We start from the raw sequence: 15,562 nt of genomic DNA, 5'->3' as shown, positions 1-15,562 counted from the left end.
CAGGACAGATGTAAATGTTTAAGCTCTTTAGGAGGGGAAGCTAATGAACGAAGTAGCTGAGAAATGGCTTTGTGGTTGTGTTCCGAGGGAAGGCAGCGCGGAGCGGGGATGGAGCAGGGGGACGCCCCATCCCTTTCTGCCCTGAGCGGAGGGGACAGCTCTGGGCGGCGGGGCACCCACCGCCGGGCACGGCCGTACAAACTGACGGAGAAACGGCGCGTTGCCGTCAGCTGCGCTCCGGCCAGAGGCTGCTCGCCCGCCCCGCTGCCGCCGCCACCCGGAGGCCGCGCCCGGGCCCCAGCCGGGCCTTGCTGCGGCGGTTCGCCCGCCACCGACCTGCTGAGGAGGCGGCGGGGCAGGGCTGGGCCGCATCGCACCTCCCTCAGGGGGCGGTGGCGAGGCCGCCGCACCGCCCTCAGCAGAGTCGCCCTCTCCGCAGCGGCGGCGGGAAGCGGCCTCTGAGGCGCGACGCCCGCCCTCCCCTCAGGCTCCCTCGAGGGCTGCCGGGAAGCGTCCGCGGGGGAGCAGGGCTGGGGGCCGGGCCGGGCCGGCCAGGAAGGCGGAGGCGGGGCGGTGCCTGGCGGCGGGGCGGTGCCAGGCGGGCGGCGGCGGCGGCGCGCAGGCTCGCAGCGCCGCGGCGGTAGGCGCGTCCCCAGCACCGGCAGGAGCCGCCGCCGGGCGCCATGGGGTGTTAACGCAGCTGGTGCCCTCGCTCTGCCGCCGGAAGGAGCCGCCGTTCCCGCCGTGTGCTTCCCGCTCCCGCTCTGTTCCTCCGCCCGCTGCCCGGAGCCCATGAGCCTGAACGAGCACTCGATGCAGGCGCTGTCCTGGCGGAAGCTCTACCTAAGCCGCGCCAAGCTGAAAGCCTCCAGCCGAACCTCCGCGCTGCTCTCCGGCTTCGCCATGGTGAGCGCCCGGCCCGGCGGGGAGGGGGCCCTGGCGGGCGGCCCGCGGCCTCCCCGGCAGCAGGGAGCGGGGTGCGCGGAGCAGTGCCGTTGCTTCTCCTTTTTCTGACGGCGGAACTCGCTGCCTCCCCTCAGGCCGGTGGCTGCGGGGGGGAGGGGGACGAGGGCAGCTCCTGAGGCGGCGTGTGGCACCGCGGGACGGCGGGAAGCGGGACGGGCTCTTCCCCAGAGCGCCTGGCCCGCCCCGGCCCTCCGGGCAGCCGGGGTCAGTGCACCCGGGCCGGAGGGGGAGGAGGAGGAGGCGCGGGGGCCGCCTCGGGAGCAGCGGGACGGGCCGGTAGAGCCCGGCGGATCGCACCGGTAGCTCGCTTTCTGTGGAGCGCTCTCATGCCCTAAGTCGATGCCGTTAAAAGCAGCCTCACGGCTTTTATCTCCGCCAAATAGCGCCGATACCTCGTGCAGGGTTTTTCTTGCCCGTTGCTCATTTTTCCCGCGGAGGGTGCTCGGCGTGCCAAAGCCCACCCTTGGCGGGACGGTGGGGTGCCGAGCGCGGAGGTCAGCACGGGGGTTTTCGGTGCTTCGCTTCGCGCCGTGGTGTCAAGAGCGAGGTGGCTGCGCGGAGGGTCCCGCGGCGCTCTCGCTCTTCCTCCCGCACCGCTGGGCAAGCGGATGCACAGGCAGGTGTTGCGCTGGAGCTATTTTTACATAAATTAAGAAAAGCAACTGATTAAAGTTGATGCTGTCCCCCCCGACTCGTTACATCCATCGTTAGTCATCCGCAGTTTCCATGTTCTTTTTAAGGAAATCTTGTGTGCTGCCTAGTTTAGAGTTTTGTGCGTGACCGAGAAGCGTCTGTTTCGTTAGTATGTTTTTTGCTTTCGGGTTTGATCTAGAAACATCGCTCAGTAATCCTGATTAGCTCAAATGAAAGCTGTATATACATTGAAATATGGTCATTTACAAGCTTCGGCGTATGTCCAGTCCTCCAGCGTACCAAGCTGCTAACTCTGTAGTCGGTCCCTTTATTCATCCGTGTTAAATATGCTTCATAGTTGCAAATACCGGATTGTACAGCTCTGATATGTTTTGGTTTGACTTTTGCCCCGCTTTTAACAAGATATTCTCAGCCGTAAAACACATTCCTCTTAAGAACCGTTGTTGTAATTAGGGGATGCTGTTGGAAAACATAGCAGCCACCCTGCAGCACCCTTCTGACGGTCAAATAAATGTCACTGTCCTCCTTCAATGGCTAAAAACAGACTACAGCTCTTCAGGGGTGGTTGTGGGCTGCTAGTCGTTTGACTGACAGGAGGCTGTGTTGGTGCAGCGGCGTGTTTGAGTTGTTCTCCTTGGGTAACATGCATCGGGCTGGTAGCTCATGCTCCGCTGCTGCTAATGAGTTTTCCTTATTGTGCGCCTGTTCTCCTGTGTCAGAGCGGTTTGTCGGGGTGGTTTCTTCAGTCAGGCTTTTACACTGAGGGAGAGAACGTGGAAGAAAAGCTGTACGTTGGCTTTTACAAACTTTCATCTAAGTGAGGTTGTATCTGCATTGATAAAAATACTGTTATTTGAAAGTCATACTTAAATCCCTTTGGCTTTTCCCTAAATATAAGCTATGTGGACTCAGAATCCCGTAGATGTATGAGGTGAGCCTTCGTCCACTTATTGATTCTCTAGAAGAGTTCTAGCAGTTCAGTGTTCTGCAGTTGAGAACTGCTGCTTTTGAATTTATGTTGTTTAGGGTATTTCAGGAAAAAGCCACTTTGTTCCAAGTAACAAAGTCTCTAGTTGCCAGGAATGTTGCATGTGAATATTCATCGTATTTTAATTTTCTGGAAGTTACCCCTCAAAAAATTCCACTTTTTTTCTTCCTTTAACAAGATCATGCTGGACATTATCTTCTAGCCACATTGGTTTTGCTATGACAGATAGTCCTCTAGCAGACTTCCTAATTTATTTTCAGAAGAGCTGACTTAACTTTCAAGTATTTTTAGATTTCTTTTGAGTAACTTTGCTTATCTTGTAAAGTTGTCCTTTTGCCTTGAAAAGCAGGGCCTTCTTTCTGCTGTCACGCCTATGCATTGTTTGCTAAATTCAGCAGATTCTTTGGCACCTGGTATTTGAACAAAATGCCGCTAAAGTGCCATCTGGTCTTGGATTTAAAACTTACAACAGCAATTAAGCATCATTGTTCCTCTGTTTTCCTACTGACACTAGGAAGAAAGAGCCTGAATGACACATCCAGGACCACCCAGCAAATTGATGGGAACTGTCCGGAGTGGAATGTGCTTGTTTCCATGCCATCCCTTGCTCCTTAATTAAACAGTATTTGCATCCTCTAGTATGAGCTAAGTTTATCCCTGCTAAACTGTTCCTTTATTTTGGACTAATTTTGTGAATAGATGCAGCCATTTTGCAAAGTTCATTCCCTCAAGACTAGTTACACATACCCCAGTTAAATGACGCGTGCCAAAGCCAAGAGATTGCTTGGATCAGTCATGTGGAAAGGGTGAAATGCGCAGCCAGGTTTCAAACTCAGAAGTGTTATGCTTCCACAGAGAAGACTGATTAAAAACCTGCTTTACAATTAGTTTTGTGTTAGAGCTACACATGGTTTGCCACTGTGTGTTAGCTGTGGAAGCAGTTGTGGGGTCTAGTGATTGCAAACTGATGACAAAGCTAAGCTTCCGAGGGTAAACTTGAGCATTTACTTTGTGCAGGTTTCCACAGTTGCTATCATCCGGTGCCATACGTCTAAGAGGAAGTCTATGAAGCTTATAATCTTGCACTTAATGTGTTTTTCCAATGTATGGCACCAGCAAGTAATATCAATCCCCCAAATTGTTAGAGGTAAAGAAAGAAATTAAAGGGTACGTGTAGTCTGTGAAAGAACAGTGGGTTCCCTCCATGTGCCAGTGGAGGCATCAAGTATTTCTCACTTCTGTGTAATATCCCAGATATTGATGTATGATTTCCCCCCCCACCTGTCTTTGTTTCTTAATCCATTTTATTTCAATGCTGGAAATATTTTGCGGATTGTATCCAATGTTGCAAGCACTAGCTCATCCACACCTACAGTAGCAGTATCAAGAGCTCCCATGTAGACGGGCTGCTGGTAGGTTATTTTTGTTTGAACAGTTAAGTTGACTTGTTAGCATAATTTTGTCACCAGGGATGCATCACGCAGTAGCATGACGACATTTTGGTATCAGAGCTGCAAATACAGGGAAGTTGTCAGATCCCAACAATCATCAAACTAGAAAACTGAAACATTGCCTCCCATCAATTAACAGCTCTGTGAAAATACCTGAGCCGAAATTAGGGATCTAAATTATATGACGCCTGTGGTTGACTTCATTACATTGAGGATTTGGAGGACATTAGCTACCAGAGAGCATGCTTTCCTTGTAAATACCTTTGATGTTTCAAGCTGGCTAGGCAGTTGTCTAGATGGTAATATATACACTTCGAATATTGAATATCATCAAAGAACTGTCAACTCTTGCTTTTGAAATACAGCCAATACGGTCTTCTGAAGACAGCTTCAGTCATGTTTTGTAAAAGACTGACTGTGCTGATAAATATTTATGAAACTGACTTCCATGATAACAGTTGATGTTGAAGTAATGCTAGGAGGACTCAGGCCCTGCTGCTGTCAGTGCCATACTCGTACTCTAGAAATTGTTTTATCCATATTTAACGGATTGCTGATAGGATAACACACAACAACTGCATTTTGTAACCTGTAGAAAAGTGTTACAGGCCTAATTTCATGGCTTCTGCCACCACTTACCTTTCATATCGCAATTGCACTTACAGGTTAGCATTGTGCTCTGAAGAATCTTCCCCCATGTAAAATGTTTCTTCTATTCCAGTCATGAAAGCAACATTTTGTTGCTCCTTTGAAAGGTTGTAGACAAGCAAGTCAGGCAGTGCAGAGTACTTGGGGCCCTTAACCGTTCTGTCTTACAGCAGCTGTGAGTAGCTGCTTGTGGCTGCTGTAGTTTGGAGGATGTAAACATGGTTACAGAATTTATTTAGCTAAAATCAGGCGCCTAGTGGAGAAGCGGTGAGGGGTTTACATTAGCTGTGGCTCTGCCCATTTTGAAACTGTCTATCCATGGCATGCTGAATTCAATCGTGACTCGCAGCTGTGTGTTAATGCTAGTATTTGATACCACGAAAGATAGTATGGCAGCTACAGCGCAAGCTCCCAGCCCATGTTGTACTCCTGCTGACCAGAGCTCAGTCATCTTTGCAGGGAAGGAGGGGAGAGGAAGGCATCTACAAATAGCTCATAGATAGTACAGATTTACTTGAGATAAGGCCTTTTATTTCCTTTTCTCTACAGCAGTGGCTACTGATTCTGAAAAAGATGTAAGCCTGTGATTAAGTCAGAAAGCTTGCAGATATGTTCTTCGCTGCTGTGGTTATGACACATGGTAACAAAGACCGGTTGCCTTTTTTTGTGTGTTACAAGTCTTGAGTGTCGATGTGACCTGCTACACGGGTGGCTCTTACTACAGTTCTTCTTTTTGTTTTCCTTCTGATTATCTGTAATGTTTTATCTTCCCTGGATACTTCTTATTTTGGAAACCCCTATCTTAAAACAGGAATTTAATTTGATGCTTGCATTATGCTGCAATTGAAACCAACCTAAGTAAAGCCAACATACTATTTAGTAGCTTGTAGAACTGGGGAATATTGCTAAAATTTGAAGCAGGTCATTAATTTCTGTCCTGCTGCTGTGGTAGAAATGAACAAGTGACAGACCGGGACAGTTGCTTATCCTGCATTTTAGTAGCAATGTGGGCTTCATTTACAGCTATGTATTTGACTGGTTCTTTATATTAATTGTTAATGCTGGTGAAAATTATTCTATTAGAGTATCACAGCTCACTTCTTGTGAAGTGATGGAGTCAACATGGATAGAAACCTTCAGAGCATTCAGGATTTTGATTTTCATTTAAAAGCAGGAGCTTTTCTTAAGCCACTCTGGTCTAATAAGACACAGAAATATTATACAAAAGTAAGTGAAATTAACTTCTTTCAGGATATTAAACATGAAATAAAAATGTGGATTCTTCTAGAGGGCAAGTTGTTACATTTCTTGTAGTGTGGTAGCATTCAGGCTGCTGTGACGCTGAAATCCAGGGCTGTCAGAAGCCCTAACAGGATTGTGTGCCCAAATTAAGTTATCTTTGAAAGTGCCTGAATGCCCACCTTCTTTAGGATTATGAGAACTCCACTCCTGCATCCTAATATCACAAGAGTCCTTTAATTCTGTCAAGCTGTATTTCAGATTTACAGCTTTGTCAAAGTCTGTAATAAATCTGTCAGTCATATCTGTAGGATGATCTGAAGTTAAAGTTAGCTCTTCTTTGAGCCAGGGATTAGACCAGATGACCTCTTGAGGTGTCTTCCAACCTATGTTATTCTGTGGTTATGCAGCAAGGGAAGATGCTTGCTGCATGGTAGAAATCATGCAGCAAGTATTCAAAGCTTTGAAAGTGGTGAAGGAGAAGGTGCTGAAACATGTTGTATTGGATACTGTGCAGACATCAGTGATGGTACCTGCCCTGAGGGGCCTGTCTTCTGAACCAGTGTAGAAACCTCATAGAGGACACAGGAAAACATCTTCCTGCCTGGAACATCAGCATGTACCTACAAGTTCAGACATTGTATGGATTTGGATCGTACCAGATGAGCTCACCTGGGCTCTGTTTTTGCAAGTGTTACCTTACAAGAGCAGTTGTGATCTGTGCATTTTGAAATCGCAGCATGAGCAAAGGAGAGAAGAACTCCTGATTCTTTGCTTCAGTGTTTGGAAACAGGCACAGAGCCTCATAATGAAAAATGGAGCTTTTTGTTATAGGTGCCTGGCTCAAGCTTGGCCCAGGAAGTAAAGAACAGAGACTTGCAACTGAAAAGAGTTGGCAGTTTTTCCTGCTAGTTTACATGAAAGGTTTCCCAAATTAGCTTCCTTGACAGTTTGAGGAGACAGAAAACATGAACTGATTTTTCACTTATGGGTCAAGCTGGAGTTACTCTGCCAGGCGTGAACACAAGGAGGCTTTGCTGTGCCCCCTGGAGACTTTCCATCAACTTCAGTGGACTTTGAAATCCTTCAGGCATTCTGTATCCTACAGCCCCCTCAAAAGTCTCCATTTGAAGTGAGTTCTGAAGTATCTGTTCATTATTAATGAATGGGAAAGAAGTGTTTTCTTGCTTCCTCCCCTCCTGCTTTTAGGGTGTTTCTAACACCAGTGTCAGTTACAGCTGCAACTTAGTACGTTTTCTCTTGCTTACGGGTGTCTCTGTCCAGCTAGTTAGCTTCAGAAGAATCTTTTCCTGTCTTGTCTGTGAACCCATGAAAAACCCTTGTCTTTTGGTTCTTATGCACATACCCTCATCAAACTCCCTTGCTGGACAACTTGTGGTCTGCAAAGAGTTGTCAGCGTGTTATGGAGCTGCACTCATCCTTTGGAGGGCTGAGCCTATAAAGCTGGGATCCCTTCAGCATCAGTAGAAGTATTTTTCCAGCTGCTGTAGTCTCCCAAGGGGGTAATTTGTGATACTTTCCCTCAAAGCAGGCAGATGTTGTCTCCCTTTTAGCATTTCTGTTATTAACTTTGGTGTAGGATCTTTCCTGGCCCAGCAGCAGATGCAGCTACTATTCTTCCCTTTGGTTCCAGCTATGGAGAGGAGATCGTATTGCTTGTTGGAATGATAGCCAAGTATGACTCAAACAACTTCAAGTGTCATTCCTAACGCCAGACTCCCTTGGTGTTTAGCATCAGGGCTGTGCTGGCATGGAAACTACTGTAGGAGGGACTGAATTGGGAAGAGACGCTGAAACTGGCCCAGGCGTGCACTACCCCAGTGGGATGTCCTGGTCTTTTCCAGGAGTCCCCTTTGGGAGCTTGCCCGTGGTGCTTTGTGGTACGTGGACTCCCTCCAGCAGCTTTCAGCCACGTGAAAGGTGTACACTGCCCTGCTTCTGCCTTATTCACACCTTGTTAGCATCCCAGTCTGTTAATAATTGGCAGTGTGGATGGCTGCTCCGCTGGCAGACTGTTTTGTGTGTGTTAGAAGACTAGTACTAAGGCAAGCTTTCAAGTGATGTTGATGCTACCCGCAATTATTCTTATAGAGAGAGTACACTTGGAATTACAGTAAGTAATTTCATGGTGTGATTTGAGCTGAAGGAAGTTACACCCTTCCTGCTTGTAGGGTAAATTGTGACAAGTTTTAAGTAACAGCTGCAGCCTGCTTGTAGGGTAAATTGTGACAAGTTTTAAGTAACAGCTGCAGCCTTGCTGGATTTCAGAAAACTCTTCTTCTGAGACATAATTTGGGGCCTACATACCCGGCAGGCTTCCTGTGCAAAGCAGGTCTGTGTTAATGTATTTGTCAGCCATATAGACTGAAGCCTTGCTTGTGTAGCTCAAACTCAGGTTTAAGCTATCCCATCAGTGTATAATGGTTGTAAGTACTCCTGGGGTCACTCTTTTAGGGAGACACCCAGCAATGTTAGATGAAGTCTTTTTAACCCAGGAAAACTAGGATTCCTGGCCTGGGCATTTCCTTTTAATAGTTGCCCTTATGATTCTGTCAGTGGTTATCTAGGCACAGAGCTATCTGAACGCTTTTTAAATTAAGCTGTTTTCTTGTATGATGATATTGTGATCATGCATATAATTTTAGCCAAATCAGAAATAGGTACATTTAGATTACATTTAATTATTTAGTTGTTTTTTTAAGCTCTGGTTACTCTAAGAAGAGGAAGAAAATATTTCTTGATGCTCTGTTGAAATGGGAAGAGTAGCTCTGGGACAACTGGTATGATAGAATTAAGAGTCTGAACTTCAAAATCAGATGCTTGAAATCATTATTACATGGAGACTGATTAATGGAAATATAAAATTTCTCCAACATTTGGTGAATTAAATACATCAATTCTTAGAAGGAAACAAAGTCTTCATCTTATGAAGCTCTTTAGTGTCATGGTTATGTTAATATAATAAGTACTAGGATTAAGGATTAAAATGTTTTGCTGTGCTGGATGGTTTTTAGTCTAGACATATACCAGAAAATTTACAAGAAAAACTTTGATAAGTATGAAAATGAATCCTTTGTGGTGAAGCATTGCAGTTCTGTGAAAAACACAGGAAGCCTACCATCCCACGAGTACATTGGGACTTAACAAGCAATTCTGCAGAAAAGACCAGATGACCATATGTTTATCCTCTCAAATGTGAAGTTTCCCACAGTTGAGAAACGGTATTTTTAAATCTTCAAGCAAAAATTGTATATGCATTAATATTTCTTTTTGAGTTTCTTGCAACAGTTGGAAGCTGTTTGCTAGTTGTCTGGGTGGTTAGGCTTATGACGATAAAAGCTTTTAATAAAGGAATTAAAATATTGGCAAATGGCCTTGAATGCCTGTTGAAACATGTCTGAGCAAAACACTCGGTTGACTTAATATATTTGGTGTATTAGCAGTTAGGAGTTTTGGTGTCCTGGAACATGCTGGTTCTGGGAGCATAAGAAGATGGGATCTTGGACTAGGTGTAGCTTGGCCTCAGGTCTTGCAAAACAGTGATGTTTAAATGTTCTTACTGGTTTTGCAGCTGTCTTTGGGTCCTAGCTTCTTTGTCTCCCTGCATCCATATTGCCCACGCTTAATGAAATTTTCTTCATATCACCCTGATGAGAATTGAGGTGTTTGAAATATATGCTATAGGCTGAGTACTGTCTAAACCATTAATAAAGGCATGTGGTAATGGGCTAAACTTGTATCAGTGGGACTCAAAAGAGGTGATTTGTTTCAGGCACTGTTGTATGAACTGGTTTAATGGTCTTTTTGAGGGCAAGCTGGTATGTTCCAGGCGAGCTAGGCTCATAGTTCAGTGCTACCAAGGAATCTGAGGTCCTGGTACAACTGCTTCCTCCTCAGTTACGCGGGCTTGTGCCAGCTTTGCTGTTCATCAGTGGCACTGCAGAAACAGCTCAGCTCACTAAGCTAGCAGAAGATCACGACTTCCTAACCAGGTTAGCTTTTGCTGGGCTAGCAAGTTGAGTTGTTTCAACAAAGGATCAAGAGTGCCAAGGTGTGGAAAGGGCTGGTGTGGATTGGTCTGAACTCTGCTGAATGGTGGCCTCTGCATCTCCCTTATATAGCGTACCTGTGTTTATATTCAAGATTGCTGTTAGATTTTTTTCTCTGCGTTTCAAACATTTTGTCTGTTTAATGAGATCTTTCGAGAAAGAGCACTAAACATAGAGACGTTGCATTATTCCCTCTTTGGAACCGTGCTTTGTCTGAAAGGCAAATTTATCAGGAAAGATTATTTTTCAAGACGGCTGCCAGGATTAATGTCACTCATCAATTGCACATGCATAAAACCACCTGACAGTTTAAAACCTGTTAAAAGGCATTCTAGTTAATTTTCTTTATCAAAAGTATTTGAGCTGGGTTTATGAATTTCCTAGTGCTGTTATTTAATGCTAATTTCTGCTCCTTAAGCACAGGCATGCTTGGAGATATAAGTTTATAAAAGGGCTTGGCTGTGCACAGTAGTGGAGGACTGGACCTTGGAGCATCTTCATGAGATAGCGCTGCTCGCCCAGAGAGGAGGCTAGTCAGAACTTCCAGAGTAAGAGTAGCTAGTGATGTCTGGAGCACTCTATTATCTCATCTGGGAAACTATTGTTTGTCTTTCCTCCAGTCTCTAACAGTCCTGTTTGGCTGCCATGGCCATTGTGGATGACTTTCCTGTTTAGAATCTGTGTTCTTGAGTCTGCTTAAATACTTTGAGTGAAAGACTGTAGCTGAGAGCCCCATGGAAAGGTGATCTTTCTAATGAAAGGCTCCTGCTCTTCAGAACTTAAATATCCAATGAGAAAGGACCACCAAGACTGTGCCAGGCAGTCCGCTGCCTTCACAGGCTTTCATGTTATAGATACTTACTTCAAAAGATCCACATATGTGTGGGAGACAGAACATTTCCTAATACCCAGCAAAATTTATAACCTATAGTGAAAGATCAAAAGCTGCCTCTACAGTATAACACAGGAAAGAAGAGATGTTTCACTTTAAGAGTCCAAGTATGTTGATAACAAAGTTCAGCTGTTTTGCTGGGGTGAGCTGCAGGTGGCAAGGAGGTTGTGCTCTTAATAGCTTTTGTGCGTACTGATGGTTTGCTCTACAACAGAACAGTAAGTAGGGAAATGATGGCCTTTGCTTGATAGCTCAGACCTAAATTGGGTAACAAAGCTGGGGAAGGGTCTGGAGGACAAGTCTTATGAGGAGCAGCTGATGGAGGTGTGGGTGCTTAGCCTGGAGAAGAGGAGACTGAGGGGAGACCTTATCGCTCTCTACAGTGACCTAAAAGGAGGCTGTAGTGGGTTGGGGGTTGGTCTCTTCTCCCAGGTAACAAGTGATAGGACAAAAGGAAATGGCCTCAAGCTGCGTCAGGGGAGGTTTAGATTGGATATTAGGAAAATTTCTTCACTGAAAGCATGGTCAGGCATTGGAACAGGCTGCCCAGAGAGGTGGTGGAGTCACCATCCCTGGGGGTGTTCAAAAACTGTGTAGGTGTGGCACTCTGGGGCACAGTTTGGGAGGCCTGGGGGTGTTGGGTTGATGGTTGCACTTGATGATCCTAGAGGTCTTTTCCAAGAGTCTATGATTCTAAATTTGGACCTAATGAAGAAGGTACAGATTGACATGAAGAGAAATTTAAATGCATACTGTTTTTGTTCGGATCAGATCTTCTGGAAACAGGATTTAAACTTAAAATAATATATAGTCAGATAATATGTAACCTAGGTAATTGCATATCTCTGTTCTTTCCTTTTCAGGTGGCTATGGTAGAAGTTCAGCTAGACTCAGACCACGACTACCCTCAAGGTCTCTTGATAGCCTTCAGTGCCTGTACTACCGTCCTTGTTGCAGTTCACCTTTTTGCACTCATGATAAGTACCTGCATTCTTCCCAATATCGAGGCTGTTAGCAATGTGCATAATCTCAACTCTGTAAAGGAATCTCCTCATGAGCGTATGCATCGGCACATTGAGCTTGCGTGGGCATTTTCAACTGTCATTGGGACTTTGCTCTTTCTTGCAGAGGTGGTGCTACTGTGTTGGGTGAAGTTTCTTCCTTTAAAGAAGAAACCTGATAACACACTCCAGAGCAACAGCTCTACCATCACATCAGGACAGGCAGCAGCCATCGCATCAACGTCTATTATGGTTCCCTTTGGATTGATTTTCATTGTGTTTGCAGTCCACTTCTACAGGTCACTGGTGAGCCATAAAACAGACAGGCAGTTTCAAGAACTGAATGAACTTGCTGAATTTGCACGGCTCCAGGATCAGCTGGATCACAGAGGTGATGCTATCTCCTCAGCTGTCACCCATTTTGCATAAACCTGTACTTAAAGAAAATAAACCCACTCTTCTGCTTCTGCCTTGTTAGGTTGATTTCCCCTGTGAATGAACTGGTCGAACTGTTGATTACTGTTTAAAGAGAGATTATAAATGTTGTTCTAACCCTTTAGAGAGAGAAAAAATGTTGTTCCTTTTCATAAAAATTTTAGCTGATGTCTGAAGGAATGGATGGGGGGGTATGCTTGCACTGCACATGCATCCCTCCTCTTGTGAGCATTTGTCTAGATTGCTTCTTGTTAATGCTGAATGGTGGCTGTATAAATACATGGAAAATAACCTTGTAAATGTGGGTATTTGTTAGGGATGGATAGAGAAGCTTTTTTTTCCCTCTCTTTATTTGATGTTGGCATTTACTAGAAGATACTGCTTGTCCAATCCATATTGCACGGCATGATACAAATTACTTGGGGTATGCAGCAATTAGCACTTGGTTTCAGTGCTAGCGCTGTTCTCTCTAGAAAGCCTGACAGACGGTAGAAATGAAAGCTTTCCCACCACTTTCCCCAGTATGTTTTGCTGCCAAGTAATTATTACTTTACTGATTCCTTCAGCGCCTTTTCCTGTGGCAGTTACACATTTTATAACTCGCTAAACGCCCATGACTAGCCTTACTGTGATGTGGTGTGGCCACATGAGTAGGAATGAGACTCTTCTTTGGAAGAAAAATAAAAGCAATAACTGTTTTTTAAAGTTCTCATGAGCTGGCAAATATTCTCTGGAGAGATAGATTTGCCTGTTTCCCATTTAGGAATCTTTTTTTTAAAAGAAGAAACTAGATGGAAATTATCACTGGATAATTTTTTTGCTTGAAAATCAGAACCACTGCTGTATTTTTTCCAAGCCAAAGTAGTAATTACTTTGTAATTTTATATATAAAAATAATATTTTTAATAAGTCCTCAGATAAAAGCAGCAAAAGGTGGTTTCGCTGCGTTGAATTCCCAAGTAATTAGCTATGTCTTGGTCTTCCTTGTTTAGAAAAAGTCTTCTCCTTGCTGAAGTGTTGTATATAATAACTTGTTTTGCTTCCAAAGGATCTGGAAGACTACTTTTCTTTATGTAGGTTTATTTACAAAAGTAGGTTATTTGTAATTAATATTGCATCTTGCTTTCAGACATACGTCTGTGACGTTGAGGCTACTGTGTCGGGGTTTTTTTTTTTCATTTCCGCTTTAAGCAAAAACTTCCATTTGGTCTCTTAGATAAGAAGTTTGTCCCAGAAGGATTGCAGCAGTTGTCCTGGGCTGCTTCAGTAGTTCTAGCTATGTCTAGAAGTGGAATTTTTTTGAATGCAGCTCTTCTGTGGAGCGGCTTCGGGCTTTAATGGGTAAAAGCTGTTTTTTGAATGCAAACTGAGACAGTTTCAAGTCTAATGGAACAAAAATTGACCTCTGTACTGTAGCTAACACTGTGGAATAGAAATCTGGGGTTTTGAAATTGGGCAGGAATGAAAGTGACAGTGCAGTGGGGCTGTACCTGACTGAGCCTGAACATGGTCTCTTACACCCAGCCTCCATCTCAGGTCAGCCCGACATCTTTACAAACTGTAGGATGTGCCCACAGAGTGAGGGTGGCAGGGTGTGTTTACTACTGAAGCAGCCTCATGAAGCAAATGGGCTGATTTCTCATGTCAGCACCACAGCACTGGAAAGTGTTGACAAGGTCACCCACTGTGTGCTTGTATTCTGAAAAATAACCATTAAAAAAATGCTGGGCTTTTTTTTTAGCAGTATTCTTGGTTTACAAGCAGAAAACAGCTTTCCACTTGCCATTTTCACAAGTCCTTCTGGCATACAAAGGCCAAACTGGGTTTTCTCTAGCTCTGCCATTACATTATGCTTCAAGTATATTCTGTTACTGATGTAAATCTGCTGATGGTGAGGACTGTGATTACAGTCCTGCAGGTGTTCGTTCACAGAGCACTGGAAGGATTATGTTAGTAAAGGCATTAATGAAGCAGCATTCCAAAACATGAAATCTTGGTAGTAGGCACAAAATGTATTTTCCCATCCTTTACTGGAATCCTAGTCCTGCCTTGGGGAAAAAAGACTCTTAAAAACCCTCAGTAAAGCAGGAAATATATTTCCCAACTTTATTTTGTAGAACTACTTGCTGTCCTGGATAAGTAGCTGACGTTTCTCTTTATTTTGTGGATCTTTTACAAAGTGACAGAGAAGTGTGGGGTTTTTTTGTTTTGTTTGAGAAGCTGGTGGGACAACATTATTTTTAACTTTCTCAATCTGGTTGGTTCTGAGCTAATGGTGTTGTTATTACAGCTGCTTTTCTGACTATTTTCTGCACTTTAAGCCATGATATCAAGTATGTTTCTCTCATTTTCCAGCTGTGGAAATGGTTGTGAATGTTACACCTTGGGCACAGTCTCGTAACTGTGTGCCAGCGGCAGTAACCAGACCCAAACACATGGATCTAAATGTTAAGAGTGCACTTAGATTTTGGTTTTTATCCCTTATTTATACTAATGGTCTAACGCATTTACCTCAAGCATTTTAAACATTGGTTATTGTATATTCCTTATTTAGATATAAAATACTTCAATGAAATAAAATATACTAAATTATTGCTGATTATTTGTTATCTAGAGGCCTAAAATATGCGTATTTTCTCTATATCCCTGATCTCTTCAGTTACATTGTGCTAATCCTAACTGTCTATTTCTGAGGATCTCTTAAATATATCCAGTTACTAATTTCAGTCATAATACAAAGATAAAATTTCCTGTTCATGCAGGCAGGTATAAAGAATTTAACATAGTTGACATGCTTTTCCTCCTGTCAGCACTGCTTAAATCTTGGCACTAAGCATGTTGTGGTGTTGTCATCTCTGAGTGCTTAAATAGAAAAGTAGGTTATCTTTCAGCCTAGAAGACAGGAAGAGTCAAGGGACCAAATGAACTGTAAATGAGAGGCAATACTCGGAAGCACAGTATCAATCAGGTGAACTAAGGCCCTGCTGTCCCACAGTTTGTGTTTCACCAGCCAGCTGCAGGGCCACCTTCCCTCGGTCTTGCGGGTGACGCTCAGCAGCGCCTCGCGGATCAGGAGCGCTGCAGCTCTGCACATGGTCCTTGTCTCGGGTAGAAGCGGAGCAGCCAGTGCCGTGCCGTTACGTGCCCGGGGTCCAGCGCGTGGGCTGGCCAAGGAGCAGAGCCGGGGCAAGATCTGGTGCTCTGCATTCCTGGCACTA

At 44.6% G+C, this 15,562-nt stretch overlaps 1 protein-coding gene across 1 annotated transcript; it reads left to right on the top strand.

Annotated features, from left to right (window-relative positions):
* The first annotated feature begins 613 nt into the window (after positions 1 to 613).
* On the top strand, positions 614 to 14,938 carry LOC142064749 (calcium release-activated calcium channel protein 1). Its single transcript, XM_075110090.1, has 2 exons — positions 614 to 906; positions 11,772 to 14,938. Exons 1-2 carry the CDS (start codon positions 793 to 795, stop codon positions 12,336 to 12,338), a joined length of 681 nt encoding a protein of 226 aa, XP_074966191.1. The 5' UTR covers positions 614 to 792; the 3' UTR covers positions 12,339 to 14,938.
* The last annotated feature ends 624 nt before the right edge of the window (positions 14,939 to 15,562 follow it).

The sequence above is a fragment of the Phalacrocorax aristotelis genome, chromosome 15, assembly GCF_949628215.1.
Source record: "Phalacrocorax aristotelis chromosome 15, bGulAri2.1, whole genome shotgun sequence".
NCBI classification, from domain to species: Eukaryota; Metazoa; Chordata; class Aves; order Suliformes; family Phalacrocoracidae; genus Phalacrocorax; species Phalacrocorax aristotelis.
This window is presented reverse-complemented; position numbering and strand designations above follow the sequence as displayed.